The following is a 13,549-nucleotide window of genomic DNA, read 5'->3' as shown; positions in this document are numbered from 1 at the left end:
TTTGATTTTGTGCATAGTATTGTCAGTCTGTAAAAGTGGAGTACTATTCGGACAACATCGTTCCCAGCAGCGACCTGGGAGTAGAAGATGCATCCAGACATCCTCACCATGCTGTTCCAGAACCATTTTGGTTGTGTTTCCATCAATTTCTGACATTTTCCTATGAACCAGGGACCCTCCCCTCTTCAGAGCAGGGGGTACCTGATTTAATACTCAGGTTCTGCCATTGACTTCAATTATACTCGGGTGCTCGGTCGAGCACCCGAACATCCCGATGTGTTCGGCTCGAGCCCCCGAGCACCCGAGCACTACAGTGCTCTATAAACACTAGTCGTGCGAGGCCTCAGCCAATATTTATGCTTCTCTGCTGCTGAATAAATTTCTCTCTAGGTCTACCGTGTGGAGGAGGGGGCGTGAGTGGGGGGGTACTGTCAGTATTGGGTCCGTGTCCCCACCACAGGTTGACAGATCCCTGTCTGCACATCTCAGTGTCATGGGTCACAGGGCAGGCTTACCTTGCAGGAGACACAGGCGTCTTCCAGCATATTGCCGCATCCGTCCTCACTGCCAGGTGTCATCTGGTAGAAGGCAGCTGGGTCCTGATTATCGTCCCCACCCAGAGGCTGGGTTTTGAGTATTTAAGGCAGATTCACTTACGGGGAATTGCCCAAGCATGGTTGTTGTACCTCTTGACTCTCGATGAAGCTTCCTACTGTGTTCTGGACTGTCTGTTTATTGGATTTCCTGGATTCTGACCTCTGCCTCGTTTGACCCCGACTCTGCTTACTGTCTGCTTGCTGGATTGCCTGGACTATTGACCTATGCTCTGTTTGACTGCGAATCTGCCTACCGTCTGTTTATTGGGTCACCTGGATTACCGACCTCTGCACCGTCTGAATACGCATGTGCCGATACCCTCCTTAAAGTTCTTCTGTTCCGCCTACCTGCCTGTGCTAGACTCTGTTCACACTTCTGCGGTTAGCAGCATCCTGGGTGACTTGTGCAAACACCAGTATCCTGACTCTGAGGATCAGCAGTCAACAATACAGGGCTAAAGTCCAGTCCTCTATCCGCAGACGCAGAGGATCGACATCCTCTGGTCATAACACAGCAATTCTCAAAGAAATAGGAAGTAACTGAAATTATCTGGTCAGAATTCCGTGTCTTATTCAGGCTTAAAATTTTTTACAGAAATCAAAGAATCTTGAAAGTATCAAAGATGTCAGGACCAAGGCAAGGGGTAGGTGAAAGTAGGTGGTCAACTAATGCACCACCTCACAACTTTATTAAAACTTTTTTTTTCAGGGTTTGTGCCATTTAATGAAAAAACTTTTCCATTATTTCCATCAGTGATGGATGTGCTCATTGGCAAAGGAGACCCAGGCAGTGGTGAACATGTTTGGCAATGCTCACCCCTCCTGACTACTCAGTCCTCTTTTACCTTAAGTGGTCCACAGTACTAACTGATTCCACCCAATATTAAGATCCAATGTGGTTAAGATGGTGCCAGGTGGTTAAAGTGGTCGGTCTGAGGTCTAGGGGACCTGTAATGATTTAGGGACTAAGGTTTGTATTACCTTTGGACATAGGAGTCAATATAAATGTGGGATCTCTTTATTAATTTTGGGGTCTGTATTAAGTTTGAGGTATGATTTGGAGCCACCTTTTTGTTTCCTCTCTACTCCCACTCTGATGCTTCTTGGTCTCAACAATATTTGTACCTCCTGCTCCCTTTCAACATTGACATCTGATTGCTGCATCCAATCACTGACCATAGCAGTAACCTCAGTTGTGTTAACAAGTCACGGCTGCAGCAAATGATTGCAGTGGCCACATGTCTGTATTGAGACATCATTGAACTGCAGTGAACACTGGATGACTAAGAAGTGTCAGAATGAGAGCATGGGATATCAGTAAGGTGAGTATGACATATTTTATTATTTTATAGCATGTTAAGCAGTTTGAAAGACATTTTACAGTTCTAGTCTGGAGTCTGATTTGGATTTGTGGTCTGGTCTGGGGTTTGATGCCCATCCTTTCCCCATCCTACCGTATGTCTTCTAACAGTTAAGTTTATTTTCATCTATAGCTGCATCCTCTAACACTTTTATTTTGGCAGTATAATATTTGGGGACATTGGGTTGTACTTACCATGATGGTGGTACATGTGTTAATAATGGGGTAATTGTGTTTATAGGGGCATCAGGATATCAGTTATTTTGTTATAGAGGGTAAAACAATGCATAGGCAATAAACATAGCACAGGGGTGTAGCAATACTCTCTAGCTACCATGTGGCATTTATAACTTTTTCAATTATGGCCCCTCAGTTCACAGGGCTGGGTGTGATTGGTACCTGTGTACCATTAAAATTTCTTCACCAAATATGTCTGGGAAGTGATCATTGAATTCTTCAAAATAAATCCTTATGCTGGTCTGGACCAAATTGAGAAGAAAAGGAAAGTAAACGACTCCAATCAGAAAAGAGTTAGTGGGGTAAATTATTTATTCTGCTGGTGTATGCATCTTTTAAAATATATTCAATCTCCTTATTAACAAGTGAGGTAGTTTTGAATTAATTCTATGGACTGATGGGCCACACTTTGTGTAAATACCTTGTTCCTAGTCCTGACAAGAGGCCATAGCTATTCCTCTGAAAAATAAATAAAGTAAAGTCTCTGTTAGATATACTTGTCTTCTCTAGCGCTGCAAATCCGGAGACAATGTGGGAAAAGTCAAATAAGTAAATTTTTGGAAAAGGATTGCGCTGCAGGAGAAAATTCTTTTGTATAAAAATAAAAATATATAATAAAAAGTTCCTTTGGTAGATCTTCAATCAACGTGGTCACAAGCCAACCTCACAACTTAACACTGGTATGGAAATCTGTTCTGAAATGAAAAAGCGCACTATGGTGTAGCAAGTTCCACAAACTTAGCGCCCCTGCGAATAGATTATACTCACAGGGTATCTTGCGAGTAAATGCGTATATGAATGGATGGTGTCTTCAATAGTACTCTGTTGAAAAGAGAGGACTATAGTGTAGCATGTAATTACACTTAAAACGCTTGCTGTAAGGTTATACTCACAGGATGTCCCTTATGAGAGGCTGGAAGGAATCTGTGCAATATTCACAGGCAGCTGGGCGGGTGGAGCAGGCAAGGATCAAGATACTCAAGTAGGAATTTCCAAATATCGATCCGACGGATGGAATGCTTCTGCACCTAGATGGTACTAGACCTCAGCTTCTCAGAAGGACTGGTTAGTGGAACGGATGCGCACCAAAGAGTCGGATAAAAATTATTTAATGAGAAATAAAATTACAGCTAAAACCACAAGACTAAAGTCTCGTCAGAGACTTTAGTCTTGTGGTTTTAGCTGTAATTTTATTTCTCATTAAATAATTTTTATCCGACTCTTTGGTGCGCATCCGTTCCACTAACCAGTCCTTCTGAGAAGCTGAGGTCTAGTACCATCTAGGTGCAGAAGCATTCCATCCGTCGGATCGATATTTGGAAATTCCTACTTGAGTATCTTGATCCTTGCCTGCTCCACCCGCCCAGCTGCCTGTGAATATTGCACAGATTCCTTCCAGCCTCTCATAAGGGACATCCTGTGAGTATAACCTTACAGCAAGCGTTTTAAGTGTAATTACATGCTACACTATAGTCCTCTCTTTTCAACAGAGTACTATTGAAGACACCATCCATTCATATACGCATTTACTCGCAAGATACCCTGTGAGTATAATCTATTCGCAGGGGCGCTAAGTTTGTAGAACTTGCTACACCATAGTGCGCTTTTTCATTTCAGAACAGATTTCCATACCAGTGTTAAGTTGTGAGGTTGGCTTGTGACCACGTTGATTGAAGATCTACCAAAGGAACTTTTTATTATATATTTTTATTTTTATACAAAAGAATTTTCTCCTGCAGCGCAATCCTTTTCCAAAAAAATAGCTATTCCTCTGTTAACAGAAAAGTTTCTCATTATTTAGATTATATGACCTATAGATAACCAAATCTTCAACCAGTCAAGTTTTACTTTCTAACTTTACATTAGGAGCTCATTTAAAATAACATCTCATGTTTGAATATGGGTAAGAATTTCTGTCTCATATTTAGTATGTTTCCAATTATGTATTGAGCAGCTTCAGGAATATTTTGCAAAAAAATGTCAGGCCCACTTATATGCTTTAATTTTTTGGAGTAAAATCATTGGAGAAAATAATAGCATTTGAAATATTATTTCACCACCCTGGGGACAATACACATTATTACACATATATTTTACCTCACTTTGTGTCGCTATTTAAATAATGATCCATAACATTTAAGAGAAAATTATATAACTCACCATCTCCAACAAATTGTAAAAGTGCTAGATCAATAGGCCGTTTCCATGGAGAACCTTTCTGGAGGGCAATTCCGTAGCCTGTTGTGGCAAAGATGTAACCACTGCCTATTGTCACAAGCTTGCAACCTTCATCTCTTCCGGCCATATAATTTAGCACTGCTGCATCATAGATAAAGGCATCTAACTTCCTGAAAAGAAAAAAAGTTTCAAAATGTATGTATGTATCTTGCTTCTAGAACTACAAGAAGGGGTTGTACTAAAAACATCAGATATGGCGCAGTAAATGCTTTAATCTAACATTTTAACTTTTTGACTAACACAACCTTTCACATTTTGAAGTTGTAAATAATCTACATAATCTATATATAATATACATTAAAATGATAAGTACAGTGCATAATGTTACCATCCTAAATTCCTACAAACCGGATTCCAAAAAAGTTGGGACACTATACAAATTGTGAATAAATACTGAATGCAATGATGTGGAGGTGCCAACTTCTAATATTTTATTCAGAATAGAACATAAATCGCGGAACAAAAGTTTAAACTGAGAAAATGTACCATTTTAAGGGAAAAATATATTGAATCAGAATTTCATGGTGTCAACAAATCCCCAAAAAGTTGGGACAAGGCCATTTTCACCACTGTGTGGCATCTCCCCTTCTTCTTACAACACTCAACAGACGTCTGGGGACCGAGGAGACCAGTTTCTAAAGTTTAGAAATAGGAATGCTCTCCCATTCTTGTCTAATACAGGACTCTAACTGTTCAATCGTCTTGGGCCTTCTTTGTTGCACCTTCCTCTTTATGATGCGCCAAATGTTCTCTATAGGTGAAAGATCTGGACTGCAGACTGGCCATTTCAGTACCCGGATCCTTCTCCTACGCAGCCATGATGTTGTGATTGATGCAGAATGTGGTCTGGCATTATCTTGTTGAAAAATGCAGGGTCTTCCCTGAAAGAGATGACGTCTGGATGGGAGCATATGTTGTTCTAGAACCTGAATATATTTTTCTGCATTGATGGTGCCTTTCCAGACATGCAAGCTGCCCATGCCACACAAACTCATGCAACCCCATACCATCAGAGATGCAGGCTTCTGAACTGAGCGTTGATAACAACTTGGGTTGTCCTTGTCCTCTTTGGTCCGGATGACATGGCGTCCCAGATTTCCAAAAAGAACTTCGAATTGTGACTCGTCTGACCACAGAACAGTCTTCCATTTTGCCACACTCCATTTTAAATGATCCCTGGCCCAGTGAAAACGCCTGAGCTTGTGGATCTTGCTTAGAAATGGCTTCTTCTTTGCACTGTAGAGTTTCAGCTGGCAACGGCGGATGGCACGGTGGATTGTGTTCACTGACAATGGTTTCTGGAAGTATTCCTGAGCCCATTCTGTGATTTCCTTTACAGTAGCATTCCTGTTTGTGGTGCAGTGTCGTTTAAGGGCCCGGAGATCACGGGCATCCAGTATGGTTTTATGGCCTTGACCCTTACACACAGAGATTGTTCCAGATTCTCTGAATCTTCGGATGATGTTATGCACAGTTGATGATGATAGATGCAAAGTCTTTGCAATTTTTCGCTGGGTAACACCTTTCTGATATTGCTCCACTATCTTTCTGCGCAATATTGTGGGAATTGGTGATCCTCTACCCATCTTGGCTTCTGAGAGACACTGCCACTCTGAGAAGCTCTTTTTATACCCAATCATGTTGCCAATTGACCTAATTAGTGTTAATTGGTCTTCCAGCTCTTTGTTATGCTCAAATTTACTTTTTCCAGCCTCTTATTGCTACTTGTCCCAACTTTTTGGGGATTTGTTGACACCGTGAAATTTTGAATCAACGTATTTTTCCTTTAAAAATGATACATTTACTCGGATTAAACGTTTGATCTGTCATCTACGTTCTATTACAAATAAAATATTAACATTTTCCACCTCTACATCATTGCATTCAGTTTTTATTCACGATTTGTATAGTGTCCCAATATTTTGGGAATCCGGTTTGTATAATACAGTTCTCTTTTACACAGTTCTCTTTTAATTTACTTTTCATTTCCTGGTATAAACAAGACGGGGGAAATTTCAATGCTTTTACACCAGTTTTGCTCTCCTCGCCACTTTTATAAAATGGTGAGAACATGAGGGGGAAGAGCCTCCATGCCCACTGGATATACAATTATATATGTGAGGGTTAGAGATGTGCCTAATTAATTATGCTGCATCTGTTCTAATTAGTTGCATCTCACTCTGGCGCACAGGAGATAAACACTGTTGTAGGAAACTGCAGTCTTGAAAAACCCTCGCCCTACATTCCCCAAAATATAAATTATCACTCAGCAGCCAGCAACATTATAATGAAAGAAGTTCTGACCTTTGGAAACCCAGATACCTGTACATTGATATGCCCAGCCATCTGCTGTGTAGGAAGGAGAAGCAGTGCTTAAAAGGAACATGTCATCAGATTTTTTAGATCCATTTCTAATGGATGGCATGATGGTCTAAACAGCATTTCAGACATACCCTTATTCAAAATGTCTGTCATTCTGGCAGAAAAGAAAATTGTTTTACATCAACCACTAGGATGGAGATCTGAGCCACTATCAAACGTCCAGTAAGTTGTATGTCATAGTAACATTGTAGCATAGTTTGTATGACTGAATAAAAGACAGACGTCCAACCAGTTCAACTGGTGCAAAGTTGATCCGATCCAGAGGAAGGCCAAAAAAAACATGAGGTAGAAAACTATTTTTCTTATTTCAGTGGTAAAAATTCCTTTCTGACTCCAATTCGGAAATCAGAATAACTCCCTCGATCAACCATCCTTCTCCAGAATTTGAATAACTATAACCTATAATATTATTACACTCCAGACAATGGCGGATTGGCCATAGACCTTACAGGGAAAGTTCCTGGTAAGTTGATGCCCAGGGGGCTGCCGAAGGCCCAATCTCTGCTGTTGGCTGGGTACAGAATAAGCTATCAGTGGTAATTAATAATGTTGGGCGAGCATGCTTGGACGAACACCAGTTCAGTGTATTTAAATCTAATTTAGCCTCTATTTATGAAAAGCTTCTGGTGGCATTCAAACATTCTACATTACAGCCAAGACTGTTAACCACTGCATTTTATTTTTAGTTAGTAACTGGCCATGTAGCTCTATAGTGTAGTAGTTAAGATTCTTGGCTGTAATGTAGAACATTGTGAGTTTGAATCCTGTCAGAAATAGAGGCTAAATTTAATTTATATATTTAATATATTTTTTTAGTAATTGTAAAAAATGCTTAATTACTAAAAAAAAAAAAATATATATATATATATATATTTAGAACAAATATATATATATATATATATATATATATATATACTTCTGATATATATGAATGCATAATATGTGGGAAACTACTACAGATGCTTTAGCCATAATATTTTTACATATATTATAATATATTATAAATATATAATAATATATGTAAACATATTATGGCTAAACACATATATATGTTTAAAATAAATTTACCCTCTATTTCTGACAGGATTCAAACTCACAATGTTCTACATTACAGCCAAGAATCTTAACTACTACACTATAGAGCTAAATGGCTAGTTACTAACTAAAAATAAAATATAAGACTTCTGCTATATAGGAATACTTACTAGTAGTAAGTATTCCTATACAGCAGAAGTCTCATATTTTATTTTTGTTTAGTAATTGGCCATGCAGCTCTGTAGTGTAGTGGATATGATTCTTGGCTGTAATGTAGAAGGTTGTGAGTTTGAATCCCACCAGGAACATTTCAGAAATAGAGCTAAATTAAATTTAAATACACTGGGTGTCCCCAAGCACTGACTCAATATATGGACATAGCTATATACTAGAGTGCCGAAACCATCCTCTCTTCAGAGCGTGGGTGCCTGGTTTAATGCTCGGGACTTCCATTGTGCTTTGGTGCTCTGTAGAGCACCCGAGCATTGGGAAGTGTTCTACTCGAGCACATGAGCACTTTGGTCCTCGACCAACACTAGTAATTACCTCATGTACCTGGCCAGCAACATGCCCTCCTGAATTAAACTATGACCCAGACCTAGACCATTAGGATCACAGACCAACTTTGCAACCTTCACTGGTATGGAAATCTGTGGTATAGAAAACGCACTATGGTGTAGCGAGTTCAGACATCAAACGCACCATGTGAACAGGATATACTCACAAGATTCCAGATGGGTGAGTGCCCGTAGAGATCTAGACGATGTTTCCTATAGGGCTAGAACTTCTCTGGAAAAATGCAAAAGGGATCCTGACAAGGTCTTCACATGCGGCCGGGCAGATCGAACGGACAGGAGTCCAGAGACGTCAGCATAGGATTTCTCAATCGCCAATTGGATACTCCCTTGCCTGGATGGTAACGAACCACAACCTTCAGGACGCTCTCAATAGAGGAATCGCATGTATGATACACACCAAAAGGTCAGATGAAAAATATTTTTAATATACTAGATAAAAACAAAAATTACAGCAAGAACTGCATATAAAATATCTGAAAAGCCCGACCCGGGCTTTTCAGATATTTTATATGCAGTTCTTGCTGTAATTTTTGTTTTTATCTAGTATATTAAAAATATTTTTCATCTGACCTTTTGGTGTGTATCATACATGCGATTCCTCTATTGAGAGCGCCCTGAAGGTTGTGGTTTGTTACCATCCAGGCAAGGGAGTATCCAATTGGCGATTGAGAAATCCTATGCTGACGTCTCTGGACTCCTGTCCGTTCGATCTGCCCGGCCGCATGTGAAGACCTTGTCAGGATCCCTTTTGCATTTTTCCAGAGAAGTTCTAGCCCTATAGGAAACATCGTCTAGATCTCTACGGGCACTCACCCATCTGGAATCTTGTGAGTATATCCTGTTCACATGGTGCGTTTGATGTCTGAACTCGCTACACCATAGTGCGTTTTCTATACCACAGATTTCCATACCAGTGAAGGTTGCAAAGTTGGTCTGTGATCCTAATGGTTTAGGATTTCCATAAGGAACTTATATTTACAAGAAGATTTTTCTCCTGCAGCGCAATCCTCCTCCACATTTATCTACATAGCGGACTTTTCCCACATCGTCTTTTGGATTTGCAGCGCTAGAGAGAACAAGTATTTTAAACAGAGACTCATATCTTTTTATTTCATGACCCAGACCTAAGCTAATTGCTCTATATCTATATCAAAGATAACTGGAAGAGGAAATGGCCACTTTTGATTGCCAACTCAGAGGGATAGCTTTTGGGGCAATATATTGTGCATCACTGTGGTATGTGATATTTTTCTGTATGGTATTGCGGACCCCCCTACTTTTGATGCCCCGCCTCCTGTCAATTTAGGCCCTCCTACCATATAGGGCCACTTTTAGGTACTTTATTCCAGGGCAACTTTAGGTTCCCAATCCACCCTTAACTCCAGAAATACCTTCAGGCCCTTCTTGAACTCTTTTAGTTAGTTCGCCATCACCAACTCCTCAGGCAGAGAGTTTGATACTCTCACCCCACTTCTATGTTGATGGAGAAACCATCTTGCCTCTAGACTCAGAGGATGTCCCCTCGTCATAGTCACAGTTCTGAGTATGAATAGGAGATGAGAGAGATCTCTATACTGACCCCTGTTATAGTTTAAAATGGTTATTAGATCTCCCCTAAATCATTTTTTCTTGTAAGTAATAATATCACAATTTATAGAATTGTTGGATATGGGATTTAATCTGTTTGCTATAGTCAGGAAGATTTTTTCCCTGTAATGTTGGTTAAGTGGTGAACACATTTAGATCATAGGTTAGACTTATGCCTTTTCAATGTCATCAGCTATGCCACTATGTTTTTTTTAGAAGGGTCTTTCAACAATATGTTGACAGAGTGCACCATTGTGTAGTTCCCCCACAGTGATCAGCTGTAATGTGTGGGGCAACTGAGCCATAAGTCCATCACAAGTGTAATTAAGTGATACCCAGCAAGAGCAATTCTCCACATACCTGCCGGCGATCGGTTGCCAGGTAGAAAGTCTTATCTCCCATGTCAGGTGTTCTGACATCATAGGTCACGTGACGCCTAGCGTGTCACTTGACCAGGCAGTGCATCACATGACCAGGAAGTGCAGGGTATTTAAACAGGCAATCTGCTGGTCACAGATTGTCTGTGAACGTATCACGGTTGGGGAGTGGGGGAAACTCCCCACCGTCCAAAGTCTGAAATTATGGAAAGCCACAATGGGGAAGGGTCGACATAGGCAAGGACCTCGATGTCCCACAAGGTGGCCTTCAAGGACAGGGCAGCTGGAAATGCTCAAAAAGGAGCATTGCATCCAGCCCCAATAAAGGCTGAAGTGAATCTGACCCCGGGCTCTCAACACCAAGACTATAAGAGCCAAGAGGCCACACCCAGCTACACCTAACACACACCTCAACCCCGTGCTCACGAGAAGGGAAGGGAAACAGCTTTAAGGGGAAAGTGCATAAACAACTGCGACCTGCATGCACAGCAAAAGTGTCACGGCAAACCACATCCAAGCCATGACAGAACGGTTCTATATACCTCACCAGCGCTTTAGATTGTGGATTGTTCTGACTTTGCTTACTCCTTTTGACCCTGATTCTTGGATTCTGATTTGATTTGGCTTTTCTCCTGGTTTGACACTTGCTTGGTACCTGGAATCACTTCTGCCTGATATATTTGGACCTGGACTTGACTACTCTTGGCTTGGTTTAGTGATCTGATTTGACTTAATTCTTCTCTCTTGGTTTTAATATGTTATGTTTCACTCTGTACTTTAGTTCTGAGGTTCTTATTATTTGTGTGCCTGTCTGTCACTTTGTTTATTGTTTTTCCCCTCTGCTTTTCCCTGGTAAGCCCCACTATGTAAATAAAGGGGACCGTCGACCAGTTGTGGTCCGCCAATTAGGGTGATTGTGCAAATAGGCAAGAACAGAGGTGCAGGTAGAATTTAGAGTTCACTTTTACCCTCCATGGTCCTTATAATAAAAGAAAATGTTGGGTCTTCTAAAATAAGACATGTTTATATTATGCGCTGTCCCTTCTGGCTAATAGACCTAATAGATGAAGATTTTATAGTATTCATAATAGCCACTTCTATTTAATTATACATTTAATTATACTATTACATTGGTGTTCACATCCTGGCATACTGTAACTGCATATTGTGAAGTTTAAAGCATTTGCAAATAAAAGGAACAGCCTTTATTCATGAGGTCTTTCTCTGGCAAGATTGACTAAACTTGTGAAACTTTAGAAAATGGAAGTTCAGAGGCCTGCATGGTCCAGTGCATAAGCTCTTTGTTTAGCAGTTTGGTAATAAGCAAAAAGATATGGAAGATAAACATCTTTGGTCAGTGTCAGGAAGGGCAAAGAGGGCACAGAAAGCGAGACACAAACACTAAAGCAGAAGTGACAGAGCAATGCAAGATAATGTCAGTAACTTAAAGAGAAGCTTGAACTTGGTAAGAATAAATTCAATTTTGTTAAACAACCCATGAAAGGTAGAAACAGTTAAGGTGCGGATTCAAGAACTGGATACCAGAAAAACAATTTCAAGTAAATGATAGAGCAGAAAAAGAACCACCAAGGATGAATTATTCTCTTTTTCAGTAAATTAAATTTGCCAAAATTCCAGCAGCATAACATTACTGTATCTGCACCGACAAATGTTAGCAATTTGGAAAGAACAGTCAGGGCCATTAAAAGGGGTTGCAGAAGATGAGAAAGGTCCCCTTAATTCCCTTGTTTGTGGTGGTGGTGGAAAGTGTTCTACACATTGTAAATAAGATGACTTTTGAAGCATTGAAGTGCACCTAACATAAGGTGAGTTGAGTGTCTTGTAAGTGTACTATATATATTAGTATAACTAAATATTAGAATATGGTGTCATTAACATTACTTCTGTTTATAACATACTATTTTGCAACAGTCCTGACAAGATCTTATTTATTGTAACTATATAACAGGACAATTGATATTTATAATAATATTTATGTGCAGACTATAGCAGTATAAGTTATAAGTACTTTACACCAACTGAATACAGCATTATCTTTTGTGTGAATAAACACGGCACATGACCCTATTCAACTTTTAAAGACACAACAAGGTAGTAGCAGCACTCAGTTATTCAAACTATCAAATAATATTTTTAATCCGTGCCCCAGAAGGTGCTCAACATCAGGGTAACAGCAATGTTTTAGGATGTCAGTGTCAGCCTTTTAGGACACTTGACCTCCTTGTCTCTATAGCTCTATATTCAGCATAACAGTACTGTTTTACTACAGAATAAAGACAGTATTTATGGGTACTGTATGACAGAAATATGAATCTTTATATGTACATTTATACTGTGTATAATAGTCTTGAATGGTCACATTATTTATTACTACTCTAGTAAAGTATTATGTGTGTGTAGTATATATGATCGCAGTATGTGTACAATAGAGGCACAATTTTTTTGAGGAACTATTAATATGGAAGCCAAAATGGTATATTTTTTTATATTTGTTTTGTTCAATATGCTGACAGTATGTGTATATTATGGCAGAACTGTTTTGGTATGCAGAACAATTTACGCGTACATTATTTTTGTGTGTAATATGACAGCATTACTAATTTTCACTGTGCAAGTTTTTCTTGTATGTACATTTTGGTAGCATTACTAATATGCATATTTTAACCCATTCAAGACATAGGCCATTTTTCACCTTACTGTCCAGGCCATTTCTTTGCAAATCTGACACGTGTCACTATATGGTAATAACTTTGGAACATTTTTACTTGTCCAAGTCATTCTGAGTTTGTTTTCTCATGGCACATTGTACTTTATTATATTATTCACCTTTTTTTTTTTTTTTATAAAAAAAGACCGGGCTTCAGCTTCCAGTGGGTGAACCTCTCCTAAATCCAGAGAGCACAAGAGCTTATGTTCAGGGGAGTACTGTGATATAGCAATCACCAAGAGTGTAGTTATCCCATCCCACAAAAATGAGCCAAGACTTCATGAAGGGGTAAAGCAGGACTCTTTAATGGGGCTACCTGTCAGCCTTTTATGCAGGTCTTCCAGCAAGGAACACTCCCCCTGGGGACCTTGTGAAAGACTGAGACAGTTTATACATTAGCCAATCACATTAGCCAGCAATTGTACACAACC

The 13,549-nt window shown here is 39.7% G+C and overlaps 1 protein-coding gene across 1 annotated transcript in view; it reads right to left on the bottom strand.

Moving 5' to 3' along the window:
* Positions 1-13,549, bottom strand: part of GRIN2A (glutamate ionotropic receptor NMDA type subunit 2A) — an 810,811-nt gene that overhangs the window by 34,672 nt on the left and 762,590 nt on the right. Inside the window, exon 10 of the mRNA XM_044304525.1 lies at positions 4,354-4,541. Within this exon, the coding sequence (XP_044160460.1) occupies positions 4,354-4,541 (188 nt within the window). The remainder of the gene's footprint in view (positions 1-4,353; positions 4,542-13,549) is intronic.

This window comes from Bufo gargarizans, chromosome 8 (assembly GCF_014858855.1).
Source record: "Bufo gargarizans isolate SCDJY-AF-19 chromosome 8, ASM1485885v1, whole genome shotgun sequence".
Lineage (NCBI taxonomy): Eukaryota > Metazoa > Chordata > Amphibia > Anura > Bufonidae > Bufo > Bufo gargarizans.
Note: the sequence above shows the minus strand (reverse complement) of the source record. Positions and strands in the feature narration are given on the sequence as shown.